Below are 15,855 nucleotides of genomic sequence, written 5' to 3'. Positions count from 1 at the left end.
AATGAGAAATGGAGGCACTGCCATGAGGGCCTGTATCTCCGAGACTCTTCTTGCTGAGGTAATTGCCAACAGGAAAACTGTTTTCAATGAAAGAAATTGCAGTTCTGCAGATGCTGCTGGTTCAAAAGGAGGAAGAGTTAGCTTTTCCAACACGAAGTTGAGGTCCCATGCAGGCACTGGTGGCTTTCTGGGAGGTTTGACATTCTTTATCCCTCTTAGAAATTGTCTCAGCAAAGGATGTGAAAACACAGGTGGATCAGTGTTGTATGTTGCTGAAATTGCTGAAGCATGTATTTTTATGGAAGAATATGAAAGTCCATTATGCAGCATTTCTGCCAAGTATTCCAGTATGTGTGGTATGCTCATTACTGATGCATCCTGTCCCTTGTTGGTATTCCAGATGTTGAATCTCTTCCATTTGGCTGAGTAAGCCTTTCTGGTGGAAGGTCTGCGTGCTTCCAATAATATCTGTTGAACTTCCTTGGAAAGAGAGATATGGGTAGAAATCATGGGACCCTCCAGGCTGTCAGCTGTAAAGTTTGCAGGTTGGGATGAACCATCCTGTAATTGTGCTGAGTCAAGAGTAGAGGCCATTGGGGCAGGGGGCACGGTTTGGTGCAAGTTATGCTCCTTAGTAATGGATACCAGTGTTGTCTTGGCCAATCTGGAGCTATTAAGATGCCTTTTGGTTGCTCTGCTTTGATTTTCAGTAACACCTTGGTCATGGTAGAGGTGGGAATGCATAGATTGTTAGCAAGTTCCAGCTGAATGAGAGAGCATCTATTCTCCAGGCTTGTGGATGGTGTGTCCTCGAGCAGAACTTTTTCAGATGATGATTGAGGTGGGAGGCAAAGAGGTCTAATGTCCGGCCTCCCCCATGCATGAGTTATTTGAGCAAAAATGTCTGGATGTAGCATCCATTCGTGCGGGTCCATGAGGTTTCTGCTTAGACTGTCCGCCAGAACATTGTCCCTGCCCGGAACAAACTGGGATTGCAGCTGTATGTCCAGTTTCAGGGATTTTTCCCAAAGAGCCATTGTTAGTCTGCAAAGGGGGTAAGAATGATTACCTCCGTGCTTGTTTATGTACCACATAACAGTGGTGTCTGTCTTTATTAGTAGATTACCTTGTTGAAGATATATTCCGAAGGCCTCGATTGCATGAATTACTGCTAACATCTCTTTTTGATTGATGTGTAGATGTATTTCCTGGGGGGCCCATTGCCCCTGAATGCATCTACCTTCCATGTGCGCCCCCCCCCCCCATCCATGGTCTGAGGCGTCTGTTGTAATGGTTTGGCTTGTTGGAGGTTTGTTGAAAGGCATACCTTTGACTGGCTTGCTTGAGCCCACCACAGAAATTCCCTTTGTACACATGGGATGAGTGGGATAATTGCTTCCAAGTTGTGGCCGTGTTGAGACCATAAACTTTTTAGGTACCATTGTAGTTTTCTCATGTGAAGTCTTGCCAGTAGAATCAGTAGAATGCAAGATGCCATAAAACCCAGGGCCTGCAGGATTTTCCTTGCAGTCATCTGGGTGAGCCTTGCTAGGCTTTTGAAGTACTGTGGTAATTGTTCTTGCTTCTCGTCTGCGAGGTAAGCCATTTGCGATTGTGCCTAGTTTGGCTCCTAGAAAAATTATTTGTTGGGATGGCAGTAGTCTTGACTTTTGTAAGTTGACTGTGTATCCCAAAGCCTGTAGTAAGTAAATGACATAATTCAAGTTACTGTCAAGGCTTGCTTGCTGTCCGCTTGTATAAGGCAGTCGTCCAGGTAAGGGTATATTTGTATCCCCTGGAGTCTGCAGTGTGCAATTACTGATGCCAGGCATTTTGTGAATACTCTGGGTGCAGTAGATAAGCCAAAAGGCAATGCTGAGAATTGATAATGCTCTGACCCTGCAAGAAATCCGAGGTATCTTCTGCAACTTTGTCTGATTGGGACATGCAGGTATGCCTCCTTGAGGTCCAGAGTAACCAGCCAAGACCCCTTGCCCAGCATGGGAAGGAGTTGCTGCAGTGTCAGCATTTTGAATTTTGGTACAATGAGAAAGGTGTTTAGAGCAGACAAGTCCAGTATAGGCCTCCATTGATTTTCTTTTCTTGGAACAAGGAACAGTCTTGAATAAAATCCCTGGCCTTGTTCCTGAGGAGGAACCTTTTCTATTGCTTTTATTTTTATCAGCTTTGTGACTTGTTCGAAAGCCTCTGCCCTTTGATTTTGTGGCAGGTTTGGCATGCCTTGCTTTGTTGGTAAAGTATGGAAGTGGAACCTGTAGCCTTGGTCTATTATGTCCAGAATCCATTTGTCCTTTGTTAAAACGTGCCAGTTTTTTGAAAATAAGGATAATTTCCGCCTAAAGGTGCTTCTCTTTGAGCCTTGGTAGGCGGTGCCAAAGTCAAGTCATTGTGATTGTCCCTGTGGAGCAGGGGATGTCCCTGCGCCACCTCTGTGATTAGTTGGTTGCCATTGGCGGCCTCTGTAGGAGCCTCTGTATTGCCCTCTTCCTCGGGCACGCCTGTTCTTTCCCCTTTGAAATTTGTCAGTGTCCGGAAAGGACCAATTCTTAGAAGGCCAATTCCTGCTGAACCGTGGTGGCTGAACCTGGAGGAAATCCTTGACTGTTTGCACTGATTTTGCCTTTTCCTCAATTGATTTCAACACATCTTGAGCATTAGCACCAAATAGCTTGTGTTTTTCCAGAGGTGCATCTAGAAGCTTTACTTTAACATGATCTGGCAATGCCTGTTCTTTCAACCATGCATGTCTACGTATGACTGCCCCTGTCATAGCTGCCCTACATGAAGCTTCCAATGCATCATAACCACACTGAAGAAAATGATTGCTAACCTGCTGAGTGTTATGGACCAAATCCTGCAAGGCCTTTCTGTCTAAAGGCTCAGGAGAGGCTAACTTTTTCTGCAAATCATCCATCAAGAAATCCTGATACTGAAACATATGAAAAAGGCAATTAAGGGCTCTCATGGCAAGAGTGGTTGAGGTATAAACATTTTTGCCCCACCTCTCCAGTGACCTAGCTTCCCTTCTGAGGGCAAAGGATTTTTGGCCGTGGATGTGGCCACCCCTTTGGGCCCCTGAGAAATTGTTTCTAGATCCACAGTATGGGCCTTAAAGAAAGGCTTGTAAGATTCAGGAACCCTGTAGTATCTGTCTGGCTTGACAGGAGCAGGGGGGAGAGAGTCAGGTGAAGTACTCAAATCTGCATAAACATCATCCAGTACATCTAACACAGGGGGGGATAGCTAAAGGCCTGTGTTGGGGAAGCTTAAGGAAGGTACGAAGCCGCTTCCTGGAGTCAGAGAATTCCTGGCCTTGCCACTGAAAATGCTCTCTCATGGAATGGAGAATTTCCCCAAAAGAAATATCCTCAGGAGGAGAAGCAGAAGGAATTGAATCCTCCGCATCAGAATCCTCATAGGCCTGGAAGGATTCTTCCTGGGTGTCTGAGTGATTAGAGTCAGCAGTAGCTTCATCAGAAGAAAGGGTGTCTGGGTGCTCAACCCTGGGCCTTTTGTCAGAAGGAGGCAGAGAACCCCTCTCAGGATGGGCCTGGGAGCCCCGGATTAAGGAAATCAAATCTGCAGCTAAGGTCATGATTTGCTCATCAGTAGTGGGCCGAGGCAAAACTTTAGGAGGGTGAGACTCAGCATGGCTGGCAGCCTTAGCACGTGTATAGGCCTTGATAGACCTAGACATAGGAGGCCTAGCTGCCCCACGTGCTGGAGTCACCTTGTCCACCAGTATGGTCTCAGGTAAATCTTGGGCTTTAGATTCTGGAGGAAGGTCCACAACCGGCACCGGCGCAGGCTCCGGGGCCGGAGTGATCGGTAAAGCGGTGTCGTCGGTCCGAAGCAGAACAACCGCCTCAGAAGAGACAGATGAACTCGCGGTAGTTTTTGGTGTGGTGTCGGTGGAAGTCGCGGGCCGAGGATGTCGGTCCCGGTCTTTCCGTTTTTTGGAAATATGTGGTGTCGGTTGTTCCGATGGCATGATATAACCGTATTTATCGCCAAAAAAGTCTTTGGCAAACTCTGCCCGGCGCCTGAGAGTGCGCTTATTGAAGCAAGCACAGGCCGAGACGTCGTGGTCTGGGCCAAGGCAGGGAAGGCAGTAAGAATGGAAGTCCTTATGAGGTATTTGTTTACCACACGACAAACAATTAACTTTTTCAATTTTGTCTGACATCGGCTGAGGCAAGAAAAGGTTCCCCAATGGGGCACTTAGCTTTTTGATGACTTTGGATAAGTAAAACACAGGAGCTGACCGACCGGCACTTGCGAACTGCTTCTGCTTCGGGCACCACGCAGCAAGAAAGACAGAGGAAGATGGCATCGGCTGATGCTTTTATACCCCAGCTGCTCTGACGTCAGGGAGGAGGCGACATCAGCCGACGCCGGACCCAGACTTTGGAATCCGGCCGACCGAGGGCTGCCTGAGGCAGGACAACCCATATGTAAGGACTGCAGTTGCATTCTTGAAGGACATCTAGCTGTACTGATGGGACAAGAGTAGGCTGCAGACTCAGGGAAATCCCAAAGGGGGGGGGGGTTGGAGTCCAAAGGGGCAATATCTAGGCAGAGGAAGCACCCTCTCGAAAGCCTCAAACACCAAGTTCAACAAAGATTCAGAGAAGCCTCTGTGTAGCAGCCAAAAATCCTGAAGGTGGCTAGACACCCTAGATACCACTCATCTGGGCTCCAAGGCTGACACTAGAACCAAACCATAAAAAGCACAGAGGCTCCTAAAGGTAGGTACAGATCCAAAGACCTGGGGTCTGATCCTGCTTGACTAGCTCAGAGATCAGACAAAGTCTGACCAAACTTCAGAAAACTCATTCCAATGCAGATCTGACCTGGGTCAGTGATTCAAGAGGTCAAATCAGAGAAGGAGCTACTAAAAATTAGAAGCCTCAACTGTTCAGGTCTGTCATTTTTAGTCTGTTCCTCAAAAGTTGTAGTTTTCTAAACAATCTCCAAGGACTGAAGGACAGACAGTGGAGTTGGACGTCATACCTTCAGAAAATGCATCCAAATGAAAACAAAAAAAGTGTCCACACCCCCAGTTATGTTTGCTTTTGTCCAGATTTCCTGCACCAAGAGTTGAGAGGTAAGGGTAGTAGTAATTACTCCAGTTCCAACAGTAGCCACAGTCAGGACAACACCCAACTGATCTGGATCAAATATCCTTGTATACATCAGCTTCAGGGAGGCTCCTGTTAGAATTAGCTGACCTAAGAGAAGAGACAGAAGGTGGTGGCCTGGAATAGTAATGTGGTCTGTCCTGTAAAATTGGAGATCAGCCTGGGTGAAACAGGATCTGGAGAGAACCTAGGAGACATACAGGATCTGAAAAACAGCATTGGCTCTGAAGAGCTAAACATTTTAAGTGCTGGGGCCAACAAAGTTTTCGAGGCTGGGGATCTTTTCTTAGAGGTTTTAAGATTTTTTTCTTTGCCCTGTTAATTTCTCCTGAACAAAGATCTGTTAATTATTTATGGCAGCAAACAAGATAGGGGAGGAGCCCGAGCACCAGATCAAAAGCTTAGAAGTGGCCAAAGTTGGATCTGGAACCCAAACACTAAATCAAGCACAGAACATTTGAAGGCAGAGCTCTGAAAAGTTACTCAACCAGAACTCAACAGCATATTAAAACAGTTCAACTAATTAAAAACATTTTACATACATTTGAACTTACACTGACAGTGGCAATGAGGAAAAAAAATATAACAGGAAAAACTGTTTTCAGAAAGGCCAAGCACAAATCACCCAGCTTATGTCAGGAAGTCACTAACACACCAATACTGAGGAAGTCATCTGCGTAGGCACTGCCTGAATGGCAGAAGTAACTTATTTGGGACTGGAGACCAAACCCTCCAGCATACTGTGCTGGGGTCACTGCAGCTGGACTAGACAGGCAGTTGCAAGTTTTCCCCCTCACAAGCTTTATATCACCTATGTAAAAACATACCCCAGTCAGGTGATAAAGATCAAATTACAAGCACACACAAAATGAAAAAGCCCTCTGCTTAGGTACTGTGGACAACATTAGCTTTCAATGCAGGCACTCTGTTCAATGCAGGCACTCTGTCCAGTGCTTTGGAGAAACTTTCAAAACTGGGGAAGTTGGCACAACTGATACTTAAGAAATGAGATAAAGCTATTAATCCAAGTGAGGCTGACGTTTTTTGATGCAACTGGTTTAAGAATTTGACACTCCATGGAGTTAGGTTACTCATGGAGAAGTTACAGAAAGCAGCCCATCCAAACACAACAGGCTGCATTTCAGTTCAAGGAAGACAGTGGATGCAACATGAAACAGATAATGGTAAGACTTTACACAATATCTTGAGTTAATTGCAGCTCCAACACCATCCATAAATCCAGTCTGAAGATACCTCACTGTAAACATTGTGATTTTTTTTTTTTTTTAATATTTCATACAAGAAATTCAACTTTTAACATGCCGAATTCCACTCTTCTCATTAAATACACTTATCTAAAACTCTGACCCTGCACATCTGCTCATCTAAACTGACCCTGCACATCTGCTCATTAAACTAGACCTTCAGTACACTTGCATAAAAACCACCTTGAAAAACTTGAATCAAGGTCAGTGACAATTTCACCTATAAGCAGAATCTCCAATATTGCAGGAAGTTTTTTTTTTTTTTTTTATGGCGGCAAAATTTTTTTACGGTGGTTTAATGACACAAACACCATACCAACAGCAGATAGCAATTTCTGAAACAAAATGATCAGCACATCATTTTCAAGATGACAAAAACGAAACACTGACCAAAACATTATTTTTAAAGACAAGAGTTGCAAACAATGATCTTTTGTAGCAGAAACAAGTTTTATATCATAAAAATCCAGCTCTAATAGACTGGCAGAGGCAATTTTATTTTCTGGGTCATTCCCTTTTCACATACTTTGATCCCTAGAACCATACTACTCCACGGCACTTCACCTTGAATTTCACCTGTGTGCGCAAAAAAATAGTACCAGAACATCCTGGAATAAGTCTATAAATACAAACATAAGCAGAATCTCGGACGCGTAAAGCATGCATCAAGATTTACTAGTGGGCAAGAACTCCCCAAGTAAAAGCAGGATACAATAAAAAACAGTTGGTTTTTAGGGTTTACATTCAATCATCTTTGTCCTTGGCACCATGTTTTAAGATGCGTGTAAACTCAGGATAATTGAAGTTGCCTTTTTTGTCAATTGGTGCCTCCCTGAACAGCTCATCTACTTCTTCATCTGTAAACCTGTCTCCCATTGTAGTCAGCAGCTCCCGTAGGTAATCATCTGAAATAAAACCTGTTTAATCAAAACAAGCAGAAGTCAGAAAGGGGACCCCTGTGCACCACTTTCACTGTTAGACAATCAGCAAAGTAATATTTCTAGTTTTCTACATTTTAGCAACAAGAACAGAAATGCAGCACCAACCCCCCCCCCCCCCCACCAAAATTACACAAGTGAAAACACTGAGGACATAGCTGCAATACCAATACACAAAATTAAGCTAGTAGTGGTGCATGGCACTCTGCCGTTAATTTGAACGCCACAAGACAGAATACAGCATTCACATTTTGTCTCTGCCTTTAGCAGACCATAGGTGGGTGGTCAGTGTGCATTGCCTCAACTGAATTTTAAATTGGGGGGTTGGGACACCAAGTCAGATGCAATGCCATGTGTGATCTTGACACATTCACCTGTGACAAAACCATTAGAGGAAGAAACTTTTCTGAATCCTCAACCATGTATATGCTGCAAGCTACTGTCAACTTACTCTCTGCAAACGTGCGTTTGTAGAATATAGCTAGAGTTGTATCTTTACCATTTTAAAATCAGTGCATCAGTCAGTACTAATGCCAGTACTGCAGAATCATCTTATGTTCCAGTACGCTCTTGTATGCACATGCAAATACACTGTGTATTACACACAAGTACTAGCACACAGGAGAATGCTACAGTCTTGGCGGTAGTTTTATTGGCTGCATTTTCTTGTAGGTTGTTGGTACTTCGCTAAAAAATGGTCTTTATGGAGGAGAAAATCTACATTACATTCCCACCAGTTCCTTTTCTAAAAATCATCTCAACCAGCTTCACACTGCAGAGACTGCATGTACCGACAGCTGTTTTTATCCCCTTTTCTATACTTCAGGAAATAGAACACAGATGGGTCTTGCAGATGGAAAGGGCCTTTGTTCACCAAAATCTTTAAAGTTAAAAAAGAAAAATGCACACATTTCGAGCAGTAATATTCAGGCAATCTGTGCTCTTTACAGCCACTATACACAGCACAGATTCTACTGGATAACTTTCTGGCTTAGAACAGATATTTTTGACCTAATTGACAGGTGAGACAAGAAAATTTCCAATCAGATCAAAAGTATCTCCGGTCTAAGCCTGAAAGTTGTCCAGTAGAATCTGTGCTGTGTATAGCAGCTATAAAGAACAGGTTGACTGACTTTTACTGCTCAGTGTAGAATAAATTGGGTGAAATGTATGCCTTTAAAAAATAAATAAAAAAAGGATGACAAATGAGCTTAAAGTTTGGTTAGAAAAAGAGCATGGCCATGACCCAACTACACATTCAACATTTCTGCTGAAGTTCAAAATAATTACAAAAGCACCTGTCCCATTACTGCAGCCAACAGCAAGCCCTTGCAAGAACACAACCTACAGATAGACCGTAACCATGCTATACACAATTCTTGATTTTTACACAACAAGGAATCAAGTCATGGGCTCGCGCATACTAATAGAAGGCGGAAATCATAATATTTACAAGCTGTGCTGAAACATTGCCATCCTGTGCATCACTGAGAAAACGTACCAACTCTGTAATAGGCCTTAAGTAAAGGCTTTCTCTGCATTTGTAGTTGTGCCAATCACCATGCTGGGCACTCTACCTGCAAGGAAAAAGGGTTTCAAGAAAAATTCGACACCTAAATGCCCAGAGTCCAGTTTGTCCAGCAGCAGTGATGCCAGCACGGTCTACCAAAAGTCTTTGGTTAGAGCCCCAATAAGAGAAGTCAAAAAAAAATATTTGCCTTTTATTAAATAGATTGGTAGAACATGGCTAAGTCAGAGGCAAGCAGTATGCTAATCATAGCGCACAAGTTATGTACTTACCAAAATGCTACATTTGTGAAGTCTGGTTTCCGTCTGGTTCAAACCTTTGGGTTAATCGGATCCAACCTTTGGGTTAATCGGATCCAACCTTGGCACTTTTCAGAAACTTGAATCCAGGGCTCTTAAGTACACTACCCATAATTCCCCCGTTTCCGCAGAGTACCTCATTTATAACCAGACAAACTTAACAGCAAATACAGGCCTACTTTAGGCAGAGAATAAAACGGCAAAGTTATCCAAAGATAAAAGTCCCTGGTCAGGTCCCAACAGTTCGGCTGGAGTCACTAAGACGGGGACGGATGTTAAATGGGAGGAGAGGGGACTTGCATAGTTTACCTCCATTCAAAAATAACCTTCCATGGACTTAAAATCTAAACTCACATGGTCCCAAACTACACCCACACACCCATCTGGGGACAACCAGGAACACAGAGGTTATTCCACAACTGTTGGAAACCTTGCTATGATCCACTCACATCCAACAAAATGCAAAATTCAGCAGCTTGTCCTTTATTCCTCACTCAAAGGAATCCCCAAAAATGCACTTACCCAGAAGTCTCTGGGATTTCTCTATATTCCCACCTTCATTTCATCCAATAAAGTTTCTACAAAATGCCAGTACATGGAAACAGGTCACAGTTTTACAGCTGCAATTTTGGACCAAATGACTATGGACTTCCCTATCTGTGCTATTTTTTGTAGTAGTATCTGGCAATCCTCACCAAGACCATAACTTCCTACAACTGACCAGTTTTCAAGTCTTTACTAGCTTTCCTGAAGTTAGCCAGAGTGTCACATTTCCTAGCCTGCAAAAGCTGCAGTCTGTGGTTACCAGGCCTCACTGTAAAAGGCTTGGCAGTTTTACTGCCCAAGAGAAAGGAATGCAGCTTTATGACAGCACAGAGGCAAGACAAGCTGAAGTTAGTCCCCCCCCCCCCGTATATTCAATAGGTACTTAAATATTACTATGAGCTACATAAATCAGAAACTAGGAATAGGAAACAGATAGCGTTGCTGTCCATAGAATGTACAGCTGTCTCAATGACCACCTGTAAACCAAACCAAGTATGGCAATTGTAACTTTGTGAATAAGTGTACCTAGAGCAGTCTCTTCTGTAAGGTCAGAAGTTAAGCATTATTGGCTTACAAAAATGTACTTCGAAGCATTTCTCACAGTACGAAATGCTCTGCCTTAGGTGTTCTTTAGAGCCACATCATCCCCATCATCTGCATAATACCTCCTCTGGGTTGACAACTTGGGGTAAGAGGACTTGTAATTTTGATATGCATCCAATGACCCCATTCTCACATAAGCTCCTATACCAGCAACCTTTCTGAATTAAAAAGGTCACACATGCATCTTCTCCTGCATACAAGGAAATGTTGCTGCTTAAAGAAGCTTCTGTCACATCAAAATGAGTCTCCTGAAGACATTAGTTATGGGGGGTTTGAGACACAAGTAAACAAACATTTTTATGTATGCAAATGGCATACTTTCCAGTTAAAAACTTACATCAATGTGGCTAGGCAGTGGTTGGAGAAAAGTGTCGTCAGCTTCCCCAGGGTTAAATTCTGTGCCCCCCCCCCCAAACCAAAAGATAATACTCCCAAGTCTGACCTACTGACATCTAGTAATGAAAAGCATCTTCACAGAAATCTTCACAGTTAGAAAATCACACTAAAGATGGTTATGAACAAATTAGTAAGCCTTAATAAAAAGTACAGTTGTGGACACTTACTACAAATGTAGATGGTGTTTCACTGTTGCAGTCATCAGGTAGCCCTCAGTTGGCCCGAATACCACAGTCTTGAGATTTCTGCATCAGATGCAGTCGTCTCTTCCATGACGTCAGGGGTATAAAACCTGCAGCAGATGCCATTACATCAGTTTCTTGCCCCAAATGTCAGACGCCCCCATAATAGGAAGCTATTAAATTGTGTGAACACCCAGTAAAAAGTAAATAACCCAGTCATAAAATATGGCCATAAATAGGATAGGTAGAAAGGACAGAGAAAGCCAGGGGGCTTGGAGGGAGGGAAACTAGGACTGCAATAGTGAATACACTCAAACATCTACATTTAAGTGTACACAACTGTACTATGTTCATAGTGTTTCACTGTTGTTGTTATCACACTTGGATTGACTCCCAAAGCTAAAGAAGGGTGGAAGCAGTCAATAAGTGTTAGGACTGGCTAGCAGGCCTTGTAAGACTGCTGTATAAAATCCAGCTCTGGATTTAGAAAAAATAGGTAGGTGGTAGTGCTTAGTGAAGGTGTGTACAGAACTCCAGGTTGCAGCTTCCAGGATGTCCCTGGTAGGGACTCCCCTGAGAAATGCAGTACAGGTTCAGGTAGCCCTAGTGGAGTTCTGATCCCCTGTGGGGTTAAGTTTCATAGTGCTTGTAACAGAAATGGATGCAGTGCGCTATCCATTTGGAAATGGCTTGCTCTGAAATGGCCTTGCCCTCGCTGCCCCTGTAAGCAAAGCAGACTAGCAGCTGGTCAGATTTTGAAAGGTTTAGTCCCATCAAGGTAGAACCTGAGCTGTTTGTGCACGTCCAGTGAGTGCAGGATCCTTTCCATTTATTCTGAAGATTAGGGAAAAATATTGGCAAATGGATGAATTGGTTTAAAGTCACACTGGATACCACCTTGGGCATAAATGATGGGTTAGTCCTGAGGAAAGCCCAGTCAGCATGGAAAATTAAAGGTTTCACAGCCATTAGTGCCTGTAACTCACTCTTCTTGCTGAAGTGATGGCTAGAAGTAAGGCAGTTTTCCAAGAGAGGAATTTTAACTCTGCTGAAGCAGCAGGTTCAAAAGGGGGAAATGTGAGCTTCTCCAGTACAAAGTTAAAGGAAAACTCCGGGCTCCAACACGTTAACTCAAACGCAAGTTTTCCTTTATCTTTGTAAAATCAACCTAGCCTCCTGCTGTTACCAGAATCATCTAAAAAGCTTTTCAGTTTTACATTTCTCTTTCCTTTTTGTAGGGCAGGGATGCCCATCCCCCATTATTTTGTATCGCATCCTTTCAGGTAGACTGTTTCCACCTTCGTGACGTACCTTCGACACTGTCTAATCAGTAGTTCCCTCTTCTGATGTTCCGCCCACTCTGTCACATAGCTATTATCAAAGCTGGCCTGCTTAACAGGTACCATAACTAACGGCTGTTGCGGAACTGTTACTGTTACTACGGTTTCCTTCAGGACTGAAAACATTATCAGAGCAAGTATTTCCTCCAGAAAAAAAGTGAAGTCGGACGGCTTGCCAACTATCATTCACGTGTACCATTTCAGTAAGTTAATTGCAAAAATTTTCTACTACATACAAATCTGTGTCTCCGCTTACACTGCCTGGTGTAATAGTTTCTTGGTTGTGTTCTCCTGTTTGAGCAGATTTTTTTACGTGTTACTACAGTCCGTCTCCAGCCACTGTCCTTTATACCTATCAACCTCTTTGCAATGTGGTGAAAGCCTTAAAATAGGGACAGTTTTTAGATTTTTCTCTTAAAGATGTAAAACAATGAGAAATTAAGAGATTTTGCATTAGCATGTATTTGCTGAAGATTGGAAGGTCTAAATTTCTAACAGCTGCTATTGTATTCGTAAATTCAGAACTGACCGATTTATCCCCCTAATTTGCCAGACATGAATACTTAATCGGCAGATTCCACGGCAATCCTGTACAGGTTATATGTATCCCCTGCTTTGGAGTGTGATTGTGCGTTAGTGAATACATGCCTGAAATTGGTGTGTGTGTGTGTGTGTGTGTGTGTGTGTGTGTGTGTGTGATTGTGCATTCGTGAATGCATGCCTGAAAGCGGTGTGTGTGTTTGTGCGTTAGTGAATGCATGCCTGAAAGCGGTGTGTGTGTTTGTGCGTTAGTGAATGCATGCCTGAAAGCGGTGTGTGTGTTTGTGCGTTAGTGAATGCATGCCTGAAAGCAGTGTGTGTGTGTGTGTGTTTGTGCGTTAGTGAATGCATGCCTGAAAGCGGTGTGTGTGTGCGTTAGTGAATGCATGCCTGAAAGCAGTGTGTGTGTGTGTTTGTGCATTAGTGAATGCATGTCTGAAAGCAGTGTGTGTGTGTGTGTGTGTGTGTGTGTGTGTGTGTGTGTGTGTGTGTGTGTGTGTGTGTGTGTGTTTGTGCGTTAGTGAATGCAGGCCTGAAAGCAGTGTGCGTGTGAGAGAGTGTATGCAGAAGAGATAGTGTGTGTGTGTATGGGAGAGACTGAGCAATGCATGACAGAATGATCTGTGCATGTGTGAAAACAGAATGTCTGTGTGCATGAATGCAGAAGAGACTTTGTATGAGAGAGTTAGCGCAAGTGTAAGAGCGAGTCCGGAATGAATGTATATATGAAAATTGAAGTATGCGGTTTGCAAATATCACGCCAGAGTGCAAACTAGCAAATGTCTGGGAAAATTGGTTCACGCAATGTTTATATTCTTGAATTTTTGATTTGCATAAAGTATTTCTTGTAAGTTGTTCTAATGTTGCATGTGACAGATGTGATCAAGTAGTAAGTTGACCAAAGAAAAATTTTATTACATTGTAAGCGTAGGCTTTCCTATCTTAAAATTCATTTTTCGGGGCTGTCAAAATATGCGTATTTTTTTCAGGTTCAGTCAGTCTGATGCTTATTTGTTAAATGTGTGGCAAGAATGAACAGTTTTATACAGTCTTTAGCTTATATTTTTGTAATTTCATGTGAAGTTTTTTTTCTTTTGCCATCTACCAAGAGATTCACTCTTTACCCATAACTTTTCTTTGCCATTTTTTGAAGTTAGAAATAATGTGTACTTCCATAAAGAGGTACAAAAGTAGTTTGATGTAAATTACAGTAGTCGTGTATAAGATAGCAATCAAGCTAAATTAGTTAACATATTGAGCAAGAGATTTTTGGATGAGGGTGTTTGAAAGGTAGAACTACCTGTAAATTTCATACCTTTAATTGGGGCTTCAAGACAAGAAAGATCCAGAGAACACTGACTATGGAAAATGAAACCAGGGAGAACCCCTGCTGCATAGATGCCAAACATTGTGTCCGTGTCAGTTGACAAAAGTTGCTCATTGTCTCTTACAGTGGCTTAGGTTTTGTTGTGGTTTGACCTCTACTCTTTTTGGTTGGAATGCTTTCTTCCCCCTTTTTGACATTTTCTATTTTTATTTTATTTGTGCTTTGTTGACTTGGTTAACTAGACCAGTGGTCTTCTCATAGGGGAGACTTGAAGTGATATTCCTTTTGAATCTCTTGCCTCACCCTACAATCATTGAACTGGCTGAACTCACTAACTACCTAGACTACCTCCAACTTAACACCACTCGCAAATTAATATTCTTTCCAAATAAGTGCCCAGCACTAACGAACATCCTTCCACCTTAAATCCCAACCAGATCTCAGAGATCTGAACACCAAAATTTAATCTCTATTCATAAACCCAAACGCCCTTCAGGTCAACTCCTTCTCTCTTTCACTGTAGGAAAAAAAAAAAATGGAACTCTCGTCCTCCCTCACTTAGGAGGATATCTGAACACGAATCCTTAAAGACCCAACTACTCATTTCTATCTTCCAAACGTAAATGTTCCTGCTTTCACCCTACATAAATACATATAAAATTTCCCCATAGAGCCTACTAAACTCCTGCTGCACACTTCATTACATCTTCTCCTTTTCTATTTACCCAACCCAAACCTAATCCATCACCTTCAGATCATTCAATTTCTCTCTCGACTCCTAGCATGTATAAAACACAATTATCAAGTAATCACTGATGCCTATTTCGTGACAATTGATTCTTATTGCTCTGAATGTAAATACCTGCTACCTTTGTCTCATTGCATGTATAATGACAATTTATTCTCTTACTATACCCGTTTTGTATGAATTCATATATGTATTTTATCTTTGCATTGGCATTTTTTGTAACCTGTAATTGCGTTTCTTATGGAGCTTTTCTCCCCGGGCCTCCATTGAAAATGGGCACATTCTGGCCCAGTGGACTTCCCCGATAATCAGACAGACAGACATAAGGGAGATTTACCTTGATGAGGAAATTCTCCTGCACTTATGTAAGTGCAATGACCTCTTTTACATTACATCCACCTAACCTACCACCAAGTAACCGGCCATATTTTGAAGTGTAAAAAATTATTTCATGTATTCTGGGTGGGGTTTTGAAGTATAAAAAATGACAGTATTCTGGGTGGGATGTAGAACCTGCAGTCTTTCTGATCTTTCAGCATCAGAGGTGACTTTACTACCTTTCGAGTCTTCTAATACTGTCAGAGGATTCCCAGGAGATTAGTGTGTTATGTGTATGTTATTTTCTCCACTTCTCATCCTATGGGGTATATAATAAGGGTTCCACTTTGGGTAAATGTTACTACTCATGTGCATATTTCTTTGGGGAGATTTTATTAGGTGGAGAGGTGTGTGGGGGGTGAGCAGAGGGTTATCTCTTCTCTCCTGAGCATATAAAAGTAATCATTTTTCTAGCAGATGTGGACCAAAATTCATCTTTGGATGAGGATTAATTGAGCCATTGGAAGAGTGGAATTGATGACAACAAAGCACAAAATGAATCTAGAGGGTAATAAATTCTAAAATGGGCAAACAGGAAGCGGAGTAAGATGGCAGTGATGGCAGCACGGAATGCTGGGGAATAATTTTCAGAGAGAGACGGAC

At 42.6% G+C, this 15,855-nt stretch overlaps 1 protein-coding gene across 1 annotated transcript in view; it reads right to left on the bottom strand.

The window, feature by feature from the left end:
- Positions 1-6,856: 6,856 nt before the first annotated feature.
- LOC122796828 (myosin regulatory light chain 2, smooth muscle minor isoform) overlaps positions 6,857-15,855 on the bottom strand; it is an 84,258-nt gene continuing 75,259 nt past the window's right edge. The window contains exon 4 of the mRNA XM_044065568.1: positions 6,857-7,344. Coding sequence (XP_043921503.1) covers positions 7,172-7,344 — 173 coding nt within the window. The 3' untranslated portion in view covers positions 6,857-7,171. The remainder of the gene's footprint in view (positions 7,345-15,855) is intronic.

Source organism: Protopterus annectens, chromosome 3.part0, assembly GCF_019279795.1.
Source record: "Protopterus annectens isolate FY-2018-M chromosome 3.part0, PAN1.0, whole genome shotgun sequence".
NCBI lineage: Eukaryota > Metazoa > Chordata > Ceratodontiformes > Protopteridae > Protopterus > Protopterus annectens.
Note: the sequence above shows the minus strand (reverse complement) of the source record. Positions and strands in the feature narration are given on the sequence as shown.